The sequence below is a fragment of the Chrysemys picta genome, chromosome 14 (assembly GCF_011386835.1).
Source record: "Chrysemys picta bellii isolate R12L10 chromosome 14, ASM1138683v2, whole genome shotgun sequence".
Taxonomy (NCBI): domain Eukaryota; kingdom Metazoa; phylum Chordata; order Testudines; family Emydidae; genus Chrysemys; species Chrysemys picta.
In genome coordinates, this window is record NC_088804.1 from 45,331,580 (window position 1) to 45,354,037 (window position 22,458).

Genomic DNA, 22,458 nt, shown 5'->3' on the forward strand with positions numbered 1-22,458 from the left:
GAAGTGCAAGAATGTAATAAGAAAAGCCAAAGAGGAGTTTGAAGAATGGCTAGCCAAAAACTCCAAAGGTAATAACAAAATGTTTTTTAAGTACATCAGAAGCAGGAAGCCTGCTAAACAACCAGTAGGGCCCCTTGATGATCGAGATACAAAAGGAGCGCTTAAAGATGATAAAGTCATTGCGGAGAAACTAAATGGATTATTTGCTTCAGTCTTCACGGCTGAGGATGTTAGAGAGATTCCCAAACCTGAGCCGGCTTTTGTAGGTGACAAATCTGAGGAACTGTCACAGATTGAAGTGTCACTAGAGGAGGTTTTGGAATTAATTGATAAACTTAACATTAACAAGTCACCGGAACCAGATGGCATTCACCCAAGAGTTCTGAAAGAACTCAAATGTGAAGTTGCAGAACTATTAACTAAGGTTTGTAACCTGTCCTTTAAATCGGCTTCTGTACCCAATGACTGGAAGTTAGCTAATGTAACGCCAATATTTAAAAAGGGCTCTAGAGGTGATTCCGGCAATTACAGACCGGTAAGTCTAATGTCGGTACCGGGCAAATTAGTCGAAACAATAGTTAAGAATAAAATTGTCAGATACATAGAAAAACATAAACTGTTGAGCAATAGTCAACATGGTTTCTGTAAAGGGAAATCGTGTCTTACTAATCTATTAGAGTTCTTTGAAGGGGTCAACAAACATGTGGACAAGGGGGATCCAGTGGACATAGTGTATTTAGATTTCCAGAAAGCCTTTGACAAGGTCCCATACCAAAGGCTCTTACGTAAATTAAGTTGTCAAGGGATAAAAGGGAAGGTCCTTTCATGGATTGAGAACTGGTTAAAAGACCGGGAACAAAGGGTAGGAATTAATGGTAAATTCTCAGAATGGAGAGGGGTAACTAGTGGTGTTCCCCAAGGGTCAATCCTCGGACCAATCCTATTCAACTTATTTATAAATGATCTGGAGAAAGGGGTAAACAGTGAGGTGGCAAAGTTTGCAGATGATACTAAACTGCTCAAGATAGTTAAGACCAAAGCAGACTGTGATGAACTTCAAAAAGATCTCACAAAACTGAGTGATTGGGCAACAAAATGGCAAATGAAATTTAATGTGGATAAATGTAAAGTAATGCACATTGGAAAAAATAACCCCAACTATACATACAATATGATGGGGGCTAATTTAGCTACAACAAGTCAGGAAAAAGATCTTGGAGTCATCGTGGATAGTTCTCTGAAGATGTCCACATAGTGTGCAGAGGTGGTCAAAAAAGCAAACAGGATGTTAGGGATCATTAAAAAGGGGATAGAGAATAAGACTGAGAATATATTATTTCCCTTATATAAATCAATGGTATGCCCACATCTCGAATACTTCATACAGATGTGGTCTCCTCATCTAAAAAAAGCTATACTGGCACTAAAAAAGGTTCAGAAAAGGGCAACTAAAATGATTAGGGGTTTGGAACGGGTCCCATATGAGGAGAGATTAAAGAGACTAGGACTCTTCAGCTTGGAAAAGAGGAGACTAAGGGGGGATATGATAGAGGTATATAAAATCATGAGTGATGTGGAGAAAGTGGATAAGGAAAAGTTATTTACTTATTCCCATAATACAAGAACTAGGGGTCACCAAATGAAATTAATAGGCAGCAGGTTTAAAACAAATACAAGGAAGTTCTTCTTCATGCAGCGCACAGTCAACTTGTGGAACTCCTTACCTGAGGAGGTTGTTAAGGCTAGGACTATAACAGCGTTTAAAAGAGAACTGGATAAATTCATGGTGGTTAAGTCCATTAATGGCTATTAGCCAGGATGGGTAAGGAATGGTGTCCCTAGCCTCTGTTTGTCAGAGGATGGAGATGGATGGCAGGAGAGAGATCACTTGATCATTGCCTGTTGGTTCACTCCCTCTGGGGCACCTGGCATTGGCCACTGTCGGTAGACTGGATACTGGGCTAGATGGACCTTTGGTCTGACCCGGTATGGCCGTTCTTATGTTCTTATGAGGGTGAGCAGGGAATCAAGGGAGGGTCTTCTCCAAGCCTGCGGCTTCCGCCCTGGCCGCTATGCGGCTTGTCTGTATGCAGCAATGGTCTCTTCCACCCCCACCCCTGCTCCCGCCTCCCATGACAGCACAGTGGCATGGTAAAGTTACCATTAATGGGGCAAGAAACAAAGCAGCTCTGCTGAAGAACCAGCAGCAGCGGATTGCCCAATAGCTCCTCAAGATCTCTGAGGGAGATTCCCATGAAGTGAGGAAGTCAATCAACAGTCTGTTCTGCCGCTCAGACTAGGCATGCGGTGGGAGACAAGCATGCTTTCTGCAACTCTCCTGCCCGCAACAACTCGCTTCAGCAATTCTCAAAGTCAGATCCACTTACCAGGGACCTCCTCTCCTGTTTGCGCTTCACCAAGATCCGACGACTGTGACTGGCTAGGCTTCTCCGGGGTAGAAAAGAGCTCCTGGCTGCATGCATCTCTGGCCTCCGAGTCATCCTCTGCCTCTGGGTCCCCCTCCATATCCTCGTCCAAGATTTCCTCCTCCTGTCTCGGTCCACTCTCGACTGGCATGCGAGCCCACAAAGTATCCACAGGGGCTTTCGCAGCGGAGGTGGGGTTGCCACCGAGTATCATGTCCAGCTCTTTGTAGAACTGGGTGCAGCACTGGAGCAGCGGTTTGCCTCCCACGCCTTGTGGTAGGGGATACGCAGCTCCTTCACTTTGACCCCACGTTGCAATGTGTCCCGGTCATGGCCCCTTTCTGTCATGAATCGTGAAATTTGTCCGTAGGTATCATAATTCCTACAGCTGGAGCACAGGTGGGACTGCACAGCCTCCTCTCCCCAAAAGCTGATGAGGTCCAGCAGCTCGGCATTGCTCCAAGTGGAGGATCACCTGGTACATGGAGGAGGCATGGCCACGCTGAGACCACTGCATGCATCACCGAGCAAACAGGAAGGGGACTTTCAAATTTCCAAAAGAATTTACAGAGTGGGGATGACGGCATGGTCACCTGAGGGCAGAACAGTAGAGTTCAAACCGATGACCAGAGAGGTGAGAACAGGCATTGTGGGTAGGGTGACCAGACGTCCCGATTTTATCGGGACTGTCCCGATATTTCCTTGTTTGTCCGGCGGTCGGGACACTGGACAAACAAGGAAATGCGCCGGAGCCTGGAGCCCGGAAGTGCTCGCGCCCCCCCGCCCCCGCCCGACTCCGCCCCCTCCTCCCCCGATTGGCTCCCTCCACGAATCCCCGCCTCTTCCCCGGGCTCACCATTCCTCCTCCCTCCGCAAGCGCTGGAGGGAGGCCTGGGAGACTATGGGGAAGCGAGACTCAGGGGGAGTGCGGGGCCGGGGTGAGTAAGAGTCCGGCCTGGTCCCCAGCAGGCAGGACTCAGTTGGGTGGTAGGGAGAGGAGGGGGGCGGCCCGTGGGGCCAGGCGGCGGCTGTTCTCACCCCCGGCCAGCGGGACTCGGGAGCAGCCGCTGCTGCAGCTCCCACTGCCGCGGGGGGAGGAAGCGGCCATGGCGCTTGGCGGCTGCGGCTCTGGCGCCCCCGAACCCCCCGAGCCGGGGCCTGCTGCAGGGACCCAGCAGCGTGTACGCTGCGCCCAACCCCTGGCCAGTCGCGTCTGGGCTGCTGCCCAGTTGGTGCTATCGCGCGGCGGCCCCGGGGTGGAGGCATCAGCAGCCCAGCCCCGTTCGTTCCCCTGCGGGACCCGAGCGGAACGGGGGGGGCTGGGGCCTGCTGCCCCCACTCCGGGGCTGCCGCGTGATAGCACCAGCTGGGCAGCAGCCCAGACGCGACTGGCCAGGGGCTGGGCTGGGCGCAGCGTGCGCGCTACTGGGTCCCCGCAGCAGGCCCTGGCTCGGGGGGTTCGGGGGCGCCAGAGCCGCAGCCGCCAAGCGCCATGGCCGCTTCCTCCCCCCGCGGCAGTGGGAGCTGCAGCAGCGGCTGCTCCCGAGTCCCGCTGCCTGGGGGTGAGAACAGCCGCCGCCTGGCCCCGCGGGCCGCCCCCCTTCTCTCCCTACCACCCAACTGAGTCCTGCCTGCTCGGGACCAGGCCGGACTCTTACTCACCCCGGCCCCGCGCTTCCCCTGAGTCTCGCTTCCTCTGAATCTCCCGGACCTCCCTCCAGCGCTTGTGGAGGAAGGTGTGTGTTTTTTTTTTTTTTTTTGGCCCCCCCTCCACCACGCCCCCCCCCCCCCGCGTCGCCCTCCCCCCCGCCCCCCCCGCGTCCCGATATTTGACTTGGGTGATCTGGTCACCCTAATTGTGGGACACCTCCCGGAGGCCAATCAGAGCGCTATAATCGCCACGGTGTCTTCACTGGCACTGCAGGTCTGTAGCCACGGTGCCGAAAGCTGTACGCCTCTCGTTGGGGTGGGATTTTTAAAGCACTACAGCGGTGCAATTTCTGCACACTAAGTGGCTTGGCAGTGTGTACATCTTGGGAGTTACAGTGCAGAAAGCTGCTTTACTGTGCAGAAACTTGCCAAAATAGACAGGGCCTTAGAGTTCTCTGTCCACTGGCCTGCCCTTACATGCCTTGCTGACTCAGAAGGTGTATCCCCTGGCTCCTTTCAGTGGGTTCATTGTACAGCGGATGACCCTTGATTGGCCATCAAACCGGCTAGGTGGTGCTGATGGCAATCTGTCTGGGGTGTCACCCAGAAACACAGCACAAGTTTGGAAATACAGATGTACCATACATATCTATAACACAATACAAAGGTGTTACAAATATATAAATAACATTATCATACTTGGCAAATCATAACATTTTCACTGACACCTTACATGGCATATCTGGCACGATTATTGCAATTTTATAACATTGATAATATTATCAGAGTTTCCATATTCTGTACAGTGTCACACTAGGCTCAACCCTGAACTTTGTATTTGGGATCAGTCATTTTAGCTAAGCAGTAGAAAGGTTCTGTCACTTCTCATGGGAGTTTTTCATTATTATTTTATTTTATTTATTTTGTCCTTGTGTAGTTCCATTTCTTTGTTAATTAGATCAAGTCAGATTTCCACTGAGACTGCAACAATACTGTCATCTGCCTGCAATCTGTCAAGACTCTCTCATACCTCCTTTAGTTGTTTTTGTAATTTAATGTTATTGTTTTGATCCATCTCTGCTCTGTTCAGTGCAAATTGCAACATTCTCATGGTAGCTGGAAGCAAATGGAAACACAGTCTTCCTGAGAGTTCCACCATGTATCATTGCAAAGCTGGGGTGTCAGTTATAAATTTTTAATCAACTAATCATGCCACTGATGTAACTGCTTTCTCAATAAGGTTTAAATAGTTGTTGAACACTAATGTGCCAGACATATCAGATGATTAGAAAAATTCTCAGCTTCAATCTTTTCCATTTTAGTTTCTTCTAAGGAAATGGCGAAGATCTTGTCATTCTTTTCACTGCATTTTTGGGTGGTATTTTCAGCAACTTGGACACAATGTTTTGAAAGGGGGTGGGATTCAGATATAAGATCATTAGCATTAAGCAGGAATGCAATTTCCCCTGTATAGATGTGTACACACATTATCATATCATTTCTCATGCTTGACTAGCCATCTAGCATTAAGTATTTATCTTGATTCCTGTGGGAATTGACATTTAATTTTTCCTGTTTCTTCATTCACAACCTCTATTAGTGTACATGTGAGTTTAAATCTGTTTGGAAAAGATTGTCCAGGGCACAATGCTTTATTCCTTTCCTTTTATGGCTCGTTTTGTGCTATGCTGAAGGTGATATTGTTAGCATAGAAGAGAGTTGCAACTTTCTTATTGAGTTTAAATCTTGGTCTTTCTGTTGCTTCAGTTTAATAATTTCTGACTGAACTTTGCTATTTTAGTGCCAAACTAACAGAAAATGATGTTGAAGAGTTGATGGAAAGCCTGGAACCAGAGACCTTAAATTGTCATCATGGCTACATTTTGAGGATGACAGTGACATACTCATTACTGTTCTGTGCTTTTGCTTAATTAGACAGTCTTATTCAATGGCACATTTGATCTTGAAATACATGGACAAAAATGGATTGTCTACACTTCTGAGATGAGCACACATCTTTTCTTTTTTGATATTTAACCCTTGACACTGATATTTTTACTTTAGAATTCTAGTTTTCACTACTTCAGTCACTTGCTTCCTGTCACTTCAACTTCAAGCATGCTGAATCAGATAAATGCTGACGTTAATCACTGAACGCTAATCACTTGTTTGCTATATTGATTGGTAGCTTTCACATTTACTACACTTAGAATAAGAAATAACCACCTAGTGGATTGAATTCTGTGAAGACTTAAAAAAAAAAATGATGAGCTACTTAGTTAAATATAGTCGTCTTATCAGCTGTCCTGCCCACCTTCCAGAAATTTCTATATTCTATCAAACAGAAACACCCAAACAGTTCACAACTCCATCTATTCCTCTCAACATGATAGTTGATTCTAGCCATGTCCTTACCACAAATGACTCCACCTGTTCCTCTTTCCTCTCCAGAGTTCTAGATTGCTCAGTAAGAAAGTTATATTTTCCTCATTGGTGTTAACAGGAAACTTAGTGTTTTCATTACGTCAGCTAACTTCTTAGAGTAGTTTGTTTTAGAGTGAGATTTTCAAAATCTTTGTCCCAACTCTTTCCAACCTTTGTGTTTTGTTTCTTGTAATGTTAATCTTCTTGTAAGGGGACTGTAATCCTCATTTCCTGGTTGGTCAACAGCTGAGTTTTGGGAACTGACAACGTCCCATCGTGGAAGGGTACGAGAAGTACAGGGAAATAGTGAACATCTGCAATCTTTACTCCAGGTTAACAACGTTTTTTGCATGTCAATTAATGGAACAGTGAAGGTACCCACTGACTGAACGCATATGGAACCTGAATTTAGTTCTTACCTCGTGAAACAGAGTTGGTTCCTTCAGGATAGGCGTGAGGTCCATTGCTGGAGGAGCGTGAGGGCTCCTTGAATTAAATATAAACCAGGTCTGAATTCTCGTTCAAGTCTAATTAAAGTACACCTCTACCCCGATATAACGCTGTCCTCGGGAGTCAAAAAATCTTACCGCATTATAGGTGAAACCGCATTATATCGAACTTGCTTTGATCCGCCAGAGTGCGCGGCCCCGCCCCCCCTGAGCGCTACTTTACCGCGTTATATCCAAATTCGTGTTATATCGGGTCGCGTTATATCGGGGTAGAGGTGTACAGTGCAGTGTCATTTGAAGAGGTTATTCTCCCTGGTACTTCAGGTACTTCTTTTTTTGTTTTTGTTCAAATCTTTAAAAACACGTGGTGGTTGCCTTATCTATGAAGGGGTCTGCATTAAATGGCAAGGAGAAGCAGAAATCTCTTTCTAGGCCAGTGCTAATGTAACTTCCTTTCGTCTAGGTGGAGATGCCTCCATTATTCCAATGACCAAACCAGAGGACCAGCCTTGTGAACTGGTTAGTAGAAAAGATCCAACAAGGCATTCAGCAGATTGCAGTGGCAACCATGATCCTGTGGGTCCAGAAAATAAAAGGAAAACAGAGGAAACTGCAAGTGATTATGTGACCAAGAGAATGAAAACTGTCATCAGTGATTCTACATGTGAGGTCACTGAGAGAATAGCTGCTCAGTATGTTCCTGGCAATCAACAAAACATACAAGACACAAATACCAGCCGCTCTGAATTTATTACAGATGGACAAAGAGAGATCTTAACGTGTGCTAAGGAGACCGGACTAATAGGAGCCAAAGTGATGGATGTTTATAGAACCGGAGCAAAGTGTGTGCTGGGAGAGAGGGATGATGCTCGGAGACCTGGGGTAGAATATCATCATGTTGGGTTACTACGAGTGAAGCCAGGCCGTGGAGACAGGACCTGCTCCATGTCCTGCAGTGATAAACTAGCTCGCTGGAATGTACTGGGCTGTCAAGGAGCCCTCCTGATGCATTTCCTACAGCACCCGGTGTATTTCTCAGCGGTTGTAGTGGGGAAATGCCCATATAGCCAAGAGGTCATGCGGAGAGCAGTTATTGAAAGGTACTTGATCCATAGAAGACCAGGAAGAGTGTACCAAGACTGAGTCATGGAGAGCAATGCCTGTCAGTGTGGTGTAGGGACATGGGTATTAGAAAGTTTGCAGTGCTCAGTCAGACAATCAGCAGAGAGATCAAAGTGATAAAGCAGCCATGTGTGGCTTAGAGGGAAGGTGACTGCTCCTGATGAATCAATAATGAGAATTTGATGTTCTCCAGGAAACACTTCTTGGGTTTCTAACTCTTGCTGTTCTTAATCCTTTGATCTGATCCTAATCCCCCTATCATCATGCAGTCCCTCAAGAAAATGACATCCTTTTCTCTTCGATCCCTGCTCTCTCTCTCCTCTCTTCCTTTTCACATTATAGACAATCCCAACAATGGTTCCTTTTCTTCTGATATTGCTCCCAGTACTCTCAAATCTGTCTCTCTGGCCCCTTCTTAAAGGGGACCTACTGAGATTGATATTGAGTTTGCATTTTTTTTTTTTTAATGAAATACAAAGAACGTCCTGCAAGAATTTTATCAAAATAAAGTTGTTGTTTTTTCCTACTTGCTTTTGACATTTGAAATTCAGGACTTGTCTACCTAGGAAGATTCCCTGGTGACTGTAGATCCAGTGACATTGTGTCACACATGACTTAGTGCTGCAGCAGTTGAGAGGGAAAGATTTTTAGTCAGACTGTTTAAAACTGTTTAAGATGCTTTTGTTAATACCTGTTTAACTCTTAAGACCATTGAACATTTAGGGTTTTTGTTTGGTTCAGACCCATCCAGCTTCCCTTCAGTTAAGCTATCAGAGCACATGATTCATACTCGAGCCTCCACCGTGGCTCTCCAGCAAAACTAGGGAAGGCCAAATTTAGAAATATCAATTTTCTTTTAAAACATAAAGGATAACAATATACTACTGCTATCAGTTACTCTTTTAATTTACCTGGCAGAGGTCTGTGCTGTGGATTTAAATGTCCTGGGTTCAGAACCTGCTGATTGCCCATGCAGGGATCAGTATAATTCTATATGATAAAATTTCTGTTTCTTCAGTTTTCTTTTTACAAACTCCAGGAAATGTCATTAAAAAAATACATTAGAAGACCATTAAGGTTGTAAAATGAAGCTCTCAAAAGTTTGGCAATGCCAAAATTAAGGTTGGCTATGCTACCTTAATTTTGCCTTTTTGTGCAGCGGCATTCTGATACAGTCTTAGATGATCACATATCATGTGGGAGCCTCTACATTTATTTATTGACAAATAAAATTTGCAGAATTTTAAAATATTGTGCACAGAATTTTTGTTTTTTTGGCATAGAATTCCTGCAGGAATAATATACTACAGTTTTTACTTACACATACTATGTATCTAAGATTGTTTCTTCTGGTACTGTGTTTAAATCTGTGTATGCCAGACAGTCCAGGAAAATAATTTTATTTACAAAATGCACAAGGCATGAATTCTGGTGGAGACCTTTCCTCACTCGCTCTGTACCTTACAAAATAAGAGATGTTAAAATAAGGAATATGATTTGTCCTTTTCTTAATTTAATTATATTACTCCTGGTTTTATTCTGAGAATATGTGATACAGCTCCTAACTGGGAAGTTGTTTGTATTAGATTATGGAATAGTCTGTCAATGCAAGTGGTGGATGCCTAGTCTCCAAGGATAGCTAACTGATGCAAATTGTGCATATTTGAACTTTTTAACTATTGCTTATTTGATTTACCTTAAGTTGTCTACATTAGGAGTTTGCACCAATTTAATTAGATCTCTTTTAAAATGAAATTGGTGAAATTTTCTAGTATAGATAAGGCTTTACTAAGCTATTTGGCTCAGCAATGTCATGAGGTACAGAGTTCCACAGATCAAACAAAAGTTGCTTGGTAAAGTATTTCCTTGTATCTGTTCTGACTTCATAGCATTTCAGTTTCATTAAGTGGAGGTTGCAGGGTTATAACTGGGAGTCTGCTGAAGGATCATTTCAGTGACTTGCATTTCTCCATATCTACTGTAGGTGTCAGCACATCTCATTTTTACCTGATGGTTTCCATGTTCAGGAGGTGAAAATGTTGCAGTCAAATCTTCAGTTTAAACATAGCCGCCATGCAATTCAGACAGGTCATGCTAATGGCAAAGCAAAGCTTGTTCCTTGTGGTGCAGGTGAGTGACTTGGACCAATTCCTTAAATACCTACAGAGACCAAAGAGTAAATGGCATGACTTTGGTATATTTTTCCTAAAGCGTTCTCTCTTTAGGGTTTTATGTAGCAAGAGACCGCTTTTATGCCAAGACTTCATCATCATTAGTAATTATGATTAATATTAAATTATTCATACAGCTCCTGAAGTGTGCTGAAGACACTTCACAGAATGTGTAAAAGACTTGGTCAGTGCCCTGAGAAATTTACATCAATAAGACTATATCCTTGTTTCAGTTAGTTATGCATTCTTGTTGGTGTAGGAATGCAGGAGTTGCCATACTGGATCAGATCCACACCAGCTAGCGATTCCTATGTATATAGAGCGTACAAAATAGTATGATGTAAAAGTTTTATTGGCATGAGTCTGGGATGTCTGCCTTATTTATCAGTGGCAGTGATAATTCTCATGCCTTTGCAAAGTATTACATGGATGTCACCACCACATGTGTAATATGCAGTTTCTCTCCATCTGTGGGATATACATGTACCATCTGCTACCATGTACTTCTCTGGCTTAGCTGAAAATTGACTTGGAATGTTTAATGGAGATGTGCCTAGGAATACTGATACATGAAGAAAACTGGTGGAAGGATTGTAAACAAAATAATAGCCATGTCACAGGTTGGATGGGTGCTTAAATAAGCAGGTCCAGGTGCTCCCAGTTTGGCCAGTTAAGAGGGCAGGGCAGCATCTGGGGCTATAAAGAGAGAGGTTGTCAGTAAGGAAGTGGGAGCACAGCAGAGAGTCTGCTGGGAGGGGAGGCAGTGTAGTTAGGGGAGAGGGGCAAGCCCTGGGAGGTGGTGATCAGTTAAAAGAGCAAGGAAGAATCCTGCAGGAGGGACTGAGATAAGCAAAGGGAAAATCCCCTGGGAGCTGTAGCCCAGCGTGGGCTGTGGAACTGTTTTGTTTTTTACTTGTGTTTAGAAAATAAAACTGACCTGAAAAGAGACTCTGGGTGTGGCAATAGGTCCTTCACGGGCTGAAGACATGCCAGCACTGTACAAACCACCTCTGGCCATTTGGTTGCCAAAGATTTCTGTGTTAGGACTGATCTTATTTAGCAACTTCATTGGTAGGGTAGAATGGGAAAGAAACAGTATATTAATAACATTCACTAAATTGGAGGATATTGCAAATGCCAGTGAGGAATATATTTAGCTACTGTGGTGATAAGAACTCGAAATAACTAAAACAGAAAGAGATTAGAAACATTTCCAGGAAATAACAAAATGAGATTTCTCTTGGAAAAATGCAGCTGATTCATCTGGGAAAAGATAATCTGAAACACAGGTACAAGAGGAACCTTAGAAGCAATAATGCTGAAAGAGACCCAAGGTGGGAGTGGACTACAAATCAGACTAGAATTTTTTGCAGTGCAATACAGCAGCTAAAAAACCACTGCAATTTTGAGCTGCTCCCACAGAGGCATTGCATCATGGAGCTGAACGGCAGTGGGTTCTCCATATGCTGCTTGATACAACTACACCTGTGCCATGTTACCAGGAAGACCGAAAAAAAGAGGGAATTCAGAGATGAACAAAAATAACTTATCATGAGGCTGTAGAGATTTGTAAGGAGAGAGTAAAGGAGCTGTAGTTAGTCTATGCAATGATAAATTGGGTACATTATTGTTAGTGTTTTTTATGTATTTATGTTAGAATAGCACTCACACAGTGCTAAGCACTTTCAACCCGTATAAGAATATATAGTCCTGGTACCAGTGACCTTACAATCTAAGATGAGTAGAAACAGACAAAGTATAGGGGAGAGGAATAGATAAATATCAGCTCTTCCCTGCTCTTTTACTGAGCCTTTATTCATTCGCTAATTTCTGATATCACTTTTAAGGATATGTCTACCGATATTTGAAAGGTATAAGTGTGAAAAAGGTTGAGGGATTGTTTAGGGTGGGGGGAGGCAGCAGCAAGAATATAAGCTGACTAGTATGCAAAACTTTTGCCATGAGATGGAATATTCCACAATCTAATATCTCAAGCAAAGCAAGGAGAAGCCTTGTTGTCTGGGTCACTTAAAATATGTTTGACCAAAACATGACAGAATGTATTGAAGGGAACTCTCCTGCCTTGTGGAGAAGAGAGACTACGGGCCAGGTGTTAAAGGTATTTAGGTGTCTAAAGATGTAAATACATGCTTCTGAAAATCCCACTAGGTGCCTGTCAGCATCTTTAGGTTCTTATATACCTTTGAAAATCTGCCCCTAGATGACTTGATTGGTCTTTGCCATCTCTAATTTTTTGTCTGTTTCAGGAGTCTAGTGGGTTATTGGGAAGGGAAGGAATGTTTAATCAACATGTTTCTGTATGAAACTCCAGACTCATCCCTGATGGGACTGGAAAGATTACAATGCTAGTGGCATATTCATTTAAGTTTACCTGAATTAGTCTGGGTAGTGGTATATTGGCATCACAAACCCTTTTGTTTTGCAGTATTGAGAGTTGTGATTTTCTGCTGAGAATCTCTTTGTTCATGATCTTTTTTCCCCCAGCTATCAGCTGGAGTGCTGTCCCTGAGCAACCTCTAGATGTCACCTCAAATGGCTTCAAGCAAGGAACAACAAAGAAAGGAATCGGAAGTCACCAGACCAGGTGTGGTGGTAGTAAGGGCTTGTGATGTCCCTCTGGGAGTGTATCCTTATCAATGTATGTTCCCCTCTCTCTTTTACTTTGACATAGAGTGTGGTGTGTAGGGACTGTGGGCATCATTAGGGGGTAATGCGATGGGAAAGAAATCCCCATGTTTGTTCCATCCCAGACCATGCTCCTACTGCACAGAATAGAGAGTAGGGGCGGGGCAGGTTGAATCTGTGTGTTTATAGGCTTAGCCCCTTCACTGGGATGTTTCTTGTTACCTTTGCCTAATAGAATTTTTCTAATAATTAAACCAGGGGGGATATTTTTAAATGAAACCAGAATCTTTTGTTGATGATGTAGACTAAATTGTCATTCTCTGCCTAGCAGAAGGCAGTGGCCTCCAACCTGGTTATTGGGTAGGAGATGAGCCTGTTATTTGATAGAATTTTCACATATGGCCACCCCCTTTTCGGAGAGGATTGTTCCAGTGCTTCCTTTATTGTTGGAGTAATTGATTTCTTTGGTTGCACTTGTTTGAGATGTGTGTTTTCCCTTGCAGGCTGCAAATCTTATTTCTGCCTGCTTTGTGTGAAGTGTAATCCCTTTATTGGAAGCTGGAACACTTGTGGTTTATTTCTAGCACTTCTGTCTTACTTTTTCCCATGACACTTGCTCTTCTGTGGTCATTAACATGTCAAAAATGGAAGCTGGCCTCTGTCCTCAAAGCTGTACTTTTAAGAAGAGATTGCTGTTTTGTCCTGTCCTGACCAGTTTGGAATGAAAAATTTCCTATGGTATTATCCTAGAATCATAGAACTGGAAGGGATGTCGAGAGGTCATCTAGTCCAGTCCCCTGCACTCAAGGCAGGACTAAGTATTATCTAGACCATCCCTGACAGGTGTTTGTCCAACCTGCTCTTAAAAATCCCCAATGATGGAGATCCCGCAGCCTCCCTAGGCCATTTATTCCAGTGCTTAACCACTCTCACAGTTAGGAAGTTTTTCCTAATGTCCAATCTAAACTGCCGTTGCTGCAATTTAAGCCCATTGCTTCTTGTCCTGTCCTCAAAGGTTAAGAACAACAATTTTTCTCTGTCTCCTTGTAACAACCTTTTATGTATTTGAAAACTGTTATCGTGTCCCCTCTCAGGCTTCTCTTTTCCAGACTAAACAAGCCCAGTTTTTTTCAATCTTCCCTCATAGGTCATGTTTTCTAGACCTTTAATAATTTTTGTTGCTCTTCTCTGGACTTTCTCCAATTTCTCCACATATTTCCTGAAATGTGGCACCCAGAACTGGACACAATACTCCAGTTGAGGCCTAATCAGCGTGGAGTAGAGTGGAAGAATTACTACTTGTGTCTTGCTTACAATACTCCTGCTAACACATCCCAGAATTATGTTTGCTTTTTTTGCAACAGCATTACACTGTTGACTCATATTTAGCTTGTGATCCACTATGACCCCCAGATCCCTTTCTGCAGTACTCCTACCTAGGCAGTCATTTTCCATTTTGTATGTGTGCAACTGATTGTTCCTTCCTAAGTGGAGTACTTTGCATTTGTCCTTATTAAATTTATCCTATTTACTTCAGACCATTTCTCCAATTTGTCCAGATCATTTTGAATTTTAATCCTATCCTCCAAAGCACTTGCAACCCCTCCCAGCTTGGTATCATCCGCAAACTTTATAAGTGTACTCTGTATGCCATTATCTAAATCATTGATGAAGATATGGAACAGAACCGGACCCAGAACCGATCCCCGTGGGACCCCACTCGTTATGCCCTTCCAGCATGTCTGTGAACCACTGATGATTACTCTCTGGGAATGATTTTCCAACCAGTTTTGCACCCACCTTATAGTAGCTGAATCTAGGTTGTATTTCCTTTGTTTGTTTATGAGAAGGTCATGCGAGTCAGTATCAAAAGCCTTACTAAAGTCAAGATATACCACATCTACTGCTTCACCCCTATCTACAAGGCTTGTTACCCTGTCAAAGAAAGCTATCAGGTTGGTTTGACACGGGTACAGAAGTTAAACTGACTGGTCTGTAATTCCCCGGGTTGTCCTTGTTTCCCTTTTTATAGATAGGCACTATATTTGCCCTTTTCCAGTCTTCTGGAATGTCTCCCATCTTCCATAACTTTTCAAAGATAATTGCTAATGGCTCAGATATCTCTTCAGTCAGCTCCTTGAGTATTCTAGGATGCATTTCATCAGGCCCTGGTGATTTGAAGACATCTAACTTGTCTAAGTAATTTTTGACTTGTTCTTTCCCTATTTTAGACTCTGATCCTACCTCATTTTCTTGGTCAGTCACCATGTTAGATGACCAATTGCCACCACCCTTCTTGGTGAAAACCGAAACAAAGAAGTCATTAAGCCCCTCTGCCATTTCCACATTTTCTGTTATTGTCTTTTCTCCCTCATTGAGTATCAGGCCTACTCTGTCCTTGGTCTTCCTCTTGATTCTAATGTATTTGTAGAACGTTTTATTGTTTCCTTTTATGTCCCTAGCTAGTTTGATCTCGTTTTGTGCCTTGGCTTTTTTAATTTTGTCCCTACATACTTGTGTTGTTTGTTTATATTCATCCTTTGTAATTTGACCAAGTTTCCACTTTTTGTAGGTCTCTTTTTGAGTTTTAGATCATTGAAGATCTCCTGGTTAAGCCAGGTTGGTCTCTTGCCATACTTCCTATCTTCCTATGCAGTGTGATAGTTTGCCATACTTCCATACTTCCTATGCAGTGTGATAGTTTGCTCTTGTGCCCTTAATAATGTCTCTTTGAAAAACTTTTGAAAAATTGCACTACTGTGGACGAGACTGCTGGTTTCTGTAATATGAACGTGTCTGGGGATTGACATATCGACAATGTTGATAAGTTGGGATGTGATAGCTCAGAATTGATGATGGGATATAGAGACTTTTGCCTGTGGGTTGCTGGTTCAATTCCAGTTCAGGTGAGTGATGACCAAAAGTTGTAGCTTGTTCAGTAGCTTGTTTGAAAGTAGACTCATAGACTTTAAGGTTAGAAGGGACCATCATGATAATCTAGTCTGACCTCCTGTACAGTGCAGGCCACAGAACCTCACCCACCCCTGAAATAGACTTCTAACCAAGTTACTGAAGTCTTCAAATCGTGGTTTAAAGACTTAAAGTTATAGAGAATTCACCATTTACACTAGTTTAAACCTGCATGTGACCTGTGACTCAGGCTGCAGAGGAAGTCGAAAAGCCCCCAGGTCTCAGCCAATCTGACCTGGAGGAAAATTCCTTCCTGATCCCAAATATCGTAATCCGTTAGACCCTGAGCATGTAGGCAAAACCCACCAGGCAGATAAATGGGAAAATAGTTGGCAGTATTGGCCGTGTTCTGGTACTGTAGTCAGGTGTCCACATCACCAGTCCATTAACTGGTGCCTTGCATGGCCTGTCTGTTTTCCAATCAGCTGGGAACTGAGCAGTAGTGAGCGAGGTGATGGGGAGGAGAATCCTAGATTTAGTCTTACGGAAGGAGAGTAGGAGAAAAATCTCCTTGACTTAGAACTGCTGTTTACCTCTATTAAAAGCCCACTGTACAATGTTTCCAGCTCCTTTCTAGGAACAGGAGGACCAAGAGCTTTATAACTTCAGTGTGGTATTTGGGAGAATATTAATTAATATAGATGATCCTATTTGATTTTTGTAAGTATTTTTGTAAATTGTTTGTACATTTAGTACAAATTGTTTGTTTGTACAGTGAGAGGAACCAGCCAGAGACACTAGCCCATGGGAGCAGAACCAGGAACCTTTTGGACCTATGAATCCTTAGATCTTTCTGCAATTTTCATTGGACTCTTCCTGCTCTGTGCTGATTGGCTGCTTGTTCCATCCCTCCCTCAGTCTCCTCACCTCATCTTCACTCTACATCTGACCCTCTTCTCCCCTGCCCTGTCCCCCTCATTCCCCTTCCCTTTTCTTTCCCTTTAGCTTATCTCCTCTTAAGTAGCCCCCCATCTGCCTTCCTCCCCAAAAGTGGAACTAGCATGCTGTTTGCTGTCATCACATTGCTCGCTCTGCTGGTGTGTTCTATTCCTTCCCCCACCCTGTGTCTGTCTGGTCTAGTTACACTGTAAGTTCTTCAGGGCAGGGACTGTCTGCTGCTCTGTATTTGTACAGCGCCTGGTCCTGTTCTTGGTGGGCCCTTAGGCACTGCCGTAATAAACATGTTAAATAATAATACCTGCTCCTAGAACTGTGGATAAGTGCACTTTATATAATTGCAATAAAGTCAGACCAGAGAGACCAAGAACTGGATGGACTATGGAGGTTGAATTAACCTCTCATCCTGAACGGGTGAGCTGATGGATGGTGTGAGGGAAGCTTACAAGACTGTGCTCCATACTATATCTGTTCTGTGGCTAAGTAGGACTCTCTTCATTTGCACTAATTTAACACATTTGAAAAAAAAAATCCGGTGTTGATCGACCTGCAAAGGGGTGTATATCCTTTTCTTTCTTTGTGACTAAAGCTCAAAAGTTTATTTTCTAACGTAAAGGCTTAGTTTGTTACATTAAAAATTCATGTTTTGTCTACTGTTTTTCCTGGAAGACTTTATGGATCGCTATTATTGCTAAAATTATATAATTGGCTCTTTATGATTTTTAGGATTACGACATAACAGATAGCAAGGAAATGAAACCTGATTAACTGAAGGAGGAAGCAGTTTTATACAGTCTTTTGGCTTTTGTTAATAAAAATTAACCAAACCACTAAACATAATAAAATATCTTTGTTAAAGGCTCAATATTCTAAGCATTCATTTAAGGCTGAAGGCACTCCCCATTCTACTTTCCTGGGTTCTCCAAAAAGTCTTCTGGCAAAAACAGGGAAGAGAAGACTTGATATTCCTGCTATTTCTAAGGTTAAAAAATTGTCAGGAAAAAAACTATTTAACAAACTCCACCTTCTAGGCCTTCCTTATAAATCATCATTTTCAAATGGCACTCACTTTCCTTATTTACTGATGGACCTTTTGATGTCGCACCACTATACTGTCCGAGTGCCTCGCAGCCAGTAATGAGTGTGTCTGCCTGGCACCCCTGTGAGGCAGGGCAGGATTTTTATCCCCTTCCCCTTTGCCCCCATCTGTCTTATTGAGGATTTTATTCACGATAAATAATGTAATTGTTGGCACTTCTGTCAAAGTCTTGTGGGTTGTTCTCTTGCTTGATGTTTGGTGCTGAGCCCCTCGTTTCTGAGATGGATGTGGGCTGGCAGGGGCACAGTCTCTTGCACAGGATGCTGTGGGGATATTGAAATGTCCCCTCTGCAGTCTGCCATAGTACTGGCTAGGATGGCTTTACAGCTTGCTTCTTGGACAATGTAGCTCTTTATCAGTGTATCACTTCAAGTGAAGGGAAAGGAGAGTGGGGAGCTCGGATGGAGCAGCAGAAGTTAAATCATTACGGATCCCTTTACATCATTCAAGAAATTAACAAAGGGTCTTTGTCTGGGCTGTGCTAATGTGAATTGTAAAGGTAAGCATACCATTCCAGATTCCCATGCCACTGCTGAACACAGCCAGAAAGAGAGAGGCCCGAAAATGCTCCTGATACAAAATTCTGATTCACTCTTCTGTAGTATCCCACTGCTGTCTTTGTCAGGGTACACTAGCCTACGGCTGTTCTACGGTGATTCTATGAATGATTACCTCTCCCTTTTGGCTTTCCATGACCCTTTCTTTCTCATCATTTCACTCCTTTCACTTCTCTAGCAAACTCATTATTTGAACATTTAAAACTATAATTAGAAAACCAATTCTAAATTATCTCAGAAACCTACAGAACTGTTAATTGTAGTTGTATTTTATCTTTATGGCCTCTTTCTAAATATTTATAAAATTACCACCATTTTGTGGTTTGAACAGGGAATAACTTTGTAAACGCCCTAAAAAAATTCATACAAGATAGTGTTTATAAGTAACCAGACTTTTCCAGTAAGTGAAGATAGTTACTGTCACCTCCACAAGGCATAGAATGGAAGCAGGGGACCATTTTCTCCAACATATCAACCTCATCTGCAAAACTCTTTAAGGTTTTACAAACAAACAAAAGTGCATTTGTTGAAAAGTTCCTTTCTTGTGTCATCCTCTTCTTCTCCCTGAGAGCAATTCTAGATGTACAAGATTCTGGGAGGTGGCTAGTCATTTGTAAGATTATCCTAGGCAAAGCATTTATAATTGAGGGAAGGAGCAAATTATCTATCATTGCTGTAGGCCTAATGAGACAGGTGTCCACAGCAAAACTGCTGTTTTATTTATCCTACAGCTGATGATTTGAATTCAGTTTCCTCTTCCTATTAGGTCCCGGATCTGTAAGGTGGAACTTTTCCATGTATTCCAAAGGCTGGTGGCTAGTATTTCACAGGAGAATCTGCCAGAATCTCTCAGGTGAGGAATTACTCTTTCTGATTGGTTATAAGGAGAATCTCAACAGATCCCAAGAATGGCTCTGATGAAACCAGAGGCTGCCAATATAATGAAATTTTATTTCTGCTGGGATCAGCATTAAAATTTGACTTTTTAAGGCTACAACATTTGGATATTGGCAAATGCAGTATACGCTTTCTTACATCTGTTACCCAGTTGGAGTTAGCAGTAGTGGTACCTCTTGTATTCAAGTGAGACCATGATATGAAAAAGTTCTTCTTCGAGTGATTGCTCATGTGTATTCCACTATAGGTGTGCGTGCTCGCCACGTGCACCGGTGCCGGAAGTTTTCCCCTTAGCAGTACCCGTAGTGGGGGAGCACCGCTGCGACCCCTGGAGTGGCGCCTCTATATCGCGCCATAAAGGGGGCTGCGTGCTCCCCCCACCCTCAGTTCCTTCTTGCCGCCAGTGAAGGTAGTCCGAACTTCTGCTCCAGCCTTGGCTGCAGTGCTTCTATCCTTAGTGGTATCCAGTTCGAATATGAACACTTTCTCTAGTTCTTAGCCTGGCTCGGGGCATGCCCCATGGTCTAGGCTTCAAGTCGTGCGACTCTTGTCGCAATTCTGTGCCCAGAAGCGATCTGCACTCCCAGTGTCTTCACTGTCTGGGCGAGGCTCACATTAGTGAGCGTTGCAAAATCTGCCGCTCTTTCAAGCCCCGGACAAAACGAGAGCGTGAGATCCGACTCTGGGCACTTCTGATGGAGTCAGCACTAGCCCCGGCACTGGCACATCGACCCGACCCCACGCCAGGCACCGCGTCTTCGGTGCGTAGTGAAGCACCATCCCTAGCTAAGAAGCAGGGAAAGACTCAGCGGCGCCGGGAGAAAGAAAGGGGTTAGGCCAGACCTGAGCTGGGCAGCCCACAATCCCCGTCGGGACCTAGACCTCCAACTCGGGCTGAGCGGAGTAGTCCGGTCCTGTCCGCGCAAGTGTCTCCCGAAGTGCGGATGCCTTCGACGGCAGAGGCAGCCCAGGCCGCGCGCGACATCTTAGCCCTACCAATGCCGGGAGCGCCACTTCAGTTGGGCCCCCGGTCCCGAGGGAAACCACCCTTGGGCGCACATCAGCCCGCCCCGGACATGTCAGAGATCGAGGTGCCTTCCCAGGTTGAAGGGCTGGCCCGAAGCCCGCGACACACTTCCGCCCTGCGGGCCGGGTCTTCTGGGAGTGAGTTTGACTCCTCTGATCGCAGGGACCGTAGACGCCGGGGCAAGAGATGGCGCCGCTCCTCTTCAAGCCGGAGTGAGAGGAACAGGTCTCGGCGCCAACGGCACCAGCATTCTTACGCCAGCGCCCGCCGCGATAGACGCCGCGCTCGGAGTGCGTCCCGGGAGTCCCCGGCACCGCAGCATCATAGCCACAGTCGCCGAAGGGAGTTGAGAGACAGCTCCTTGGAGATCTACCTGTCCTCGTCATCGAGGTCAAAATCTCGGGGCAGGAGACGTCATGACTGGGACCGTTCCAGTTGATCGTACGGCACCGTGCAGTCGTCCAGGACCTTGGCGTCGGCGCCCAGCTGCCCTTCTCCGGGCCACTCTGCACCGCAGGACCAAGCGGCTCTGCTGGGCCCCCACGCGTCTCAGTGGCAAGGGGTTCCCTGGCAAGGACAATGGTGCCAGTGGGCACCGTGGCCCCAAGCACCCACACCGCCGAGACCCCGCTCCGTGGCTGGAGCCTCTCAGGCCCACTCGGCGTCTCCGCCTCGGCACCGTGACCAGGTTGCGGGCACCGAACTACCGGCACCGACCCCAGGCCCGGGTCCGGGTCCGGAGTTCAAGCCGCTGGTGCCGCCGGACGTTGAAGGCACCATGCCAGCTGCCTCCTCGGCGTCGGACGAGTCCATTGCGGTGCCGCCTCCCGTCTCTCAGGAGGACTTTAAGGCTCACCAGGAGCTACTTAAAAGGGTGGCGTCGAACCTCCAGCTCCAGGCTGAGGAGATGGAGGAGTCCTCGGACACTTGAGTCAATGTCCTGACCTCTTCGGCACCGGGCCGTGTGGCCCTTCCTCTGCACCAAGGGGCGATCAATATTTCCACTGGCCTTTGGCAGACCCCGGCCTCCCTGGGGCCCATTGCTAAGAAGGCCGAGAGGAAGTATTTTGTGCCCGCAAAGGGGCACGAAAACCTCTATACCCACCCAGCTCCGAACTCTCTGGTGGTAGAGTCCGTTCACCACCGTGAGCGGCATGGCCAGCCCACGCCCACATTCAAGGACAAGGACGCTTGGAGACTTGATAACTTTGGAAAAAAGGTTTATTCCTCGGCGAGTTTCCAGCTCAGAGTGGCTAACCACCAGGCGCTACTGAGCCACTATGATTTTAATCTGTGGGGGTCACTCCCAAAGTTTGAACCCCTCCTTCAGGACAAGGACAGGAAGGAGTTCTGGGCCTTGGTCGACGAGGGTGCGGTGGCAGCCAAAGCAGCTCTCCAGGCGGCTTCTGATTCGGCGGACACAGCGGCCCGTTCGATGGCTTCGGCCATCTCCATGTGGAGGGTGTCGTGGCTCTCGCTGTCGGGGCTGTCCGTGGAGTCCCAGTCCATCATGCAGGACCTGCCATTCGACGGGAGGGCCCGTTCGCGGACCAGACAGACATGTGTCTGCATGGGATGAAGGATTCCCGCACCACCCTGCAGACACTAGGCCTGTATGTCCCACCCACCAAGGATAAGCCCAGGCCTCAAACCTCCACTCCTCCGGCTCGGGGCAGATACGAACCCCCGCCTAAAAGGCAGAGGGAGCAGAGGTGTCGATCCCAACGCCAGTCCCGTTTGGCCCCACGGCCTGGCCCCTCGAAGGGCAAGAGGCCAGGGAAGAGGCGTTTTTGACTCATTGTGGGGGGGTCACCGGGCCTGTTGCCAGGGGAAACCCCCCCCCCCCAGTTAATAAAGTTGAGTTTTGCCAACCATTTATCTGCCTTCCGACAGCAATGGTCCCGTATAACGTTGGATTGATGGCTCCTCAGCACCATCTCCCAAGTGTACAGGTTGCAGTTCGTTTCGCCCCCTCCCCATTATCCTCCATCCCGGGAGCCGGCCGGAGCTGTGGAGAGGGTACCTCGGGAATTCCAGGGCAAGGGATTTTACTCCAGGTATTTCCTCATCCCGAAGGCAAAGGGCGGGCTCCGGTCCATCCTCGGTCTGCGGAATCTCAACCA

General features: G+C 45.5%; 1 protein-coding gene across 11 annotated transcripts in view; it reads left to right on the top strand.

Moving 5' to 3' along the window:
* The window catches only part of ADAT1 (adenosine deaminase tRNA specific 1), a 66,416-nt gene that overhangs the window by 28,126 nt on the left and 15,832 nt on the right, over positions 1-22,458 (top strand). For 5 of the 11 annotated variants that reach the window (XR_002888217.3, XM_008164153.4, XM_042856978.2 and 2 more), the window contains 4 exons: positions 7,413-8,049; positions 10,056-10,201; positions 12,748-12,847; positions 19,178-19,264. Coding sequence is in view for 10 of the 11 variants with exons in the window: in XM_008164153.4 (XP_008162375.2) it covers positions 7,413-8,049; positions 10,056-10,201; positions 12,748-12,847; positions 19,178-19,264 (970 nt within the window). In the remaining variant the exon portion in view is untranslated. The other 6 variants (XM_008164155.4, XM_065567702.1, XM_042856980.2 and 3 more) reach the window with 5 other exon arrangements.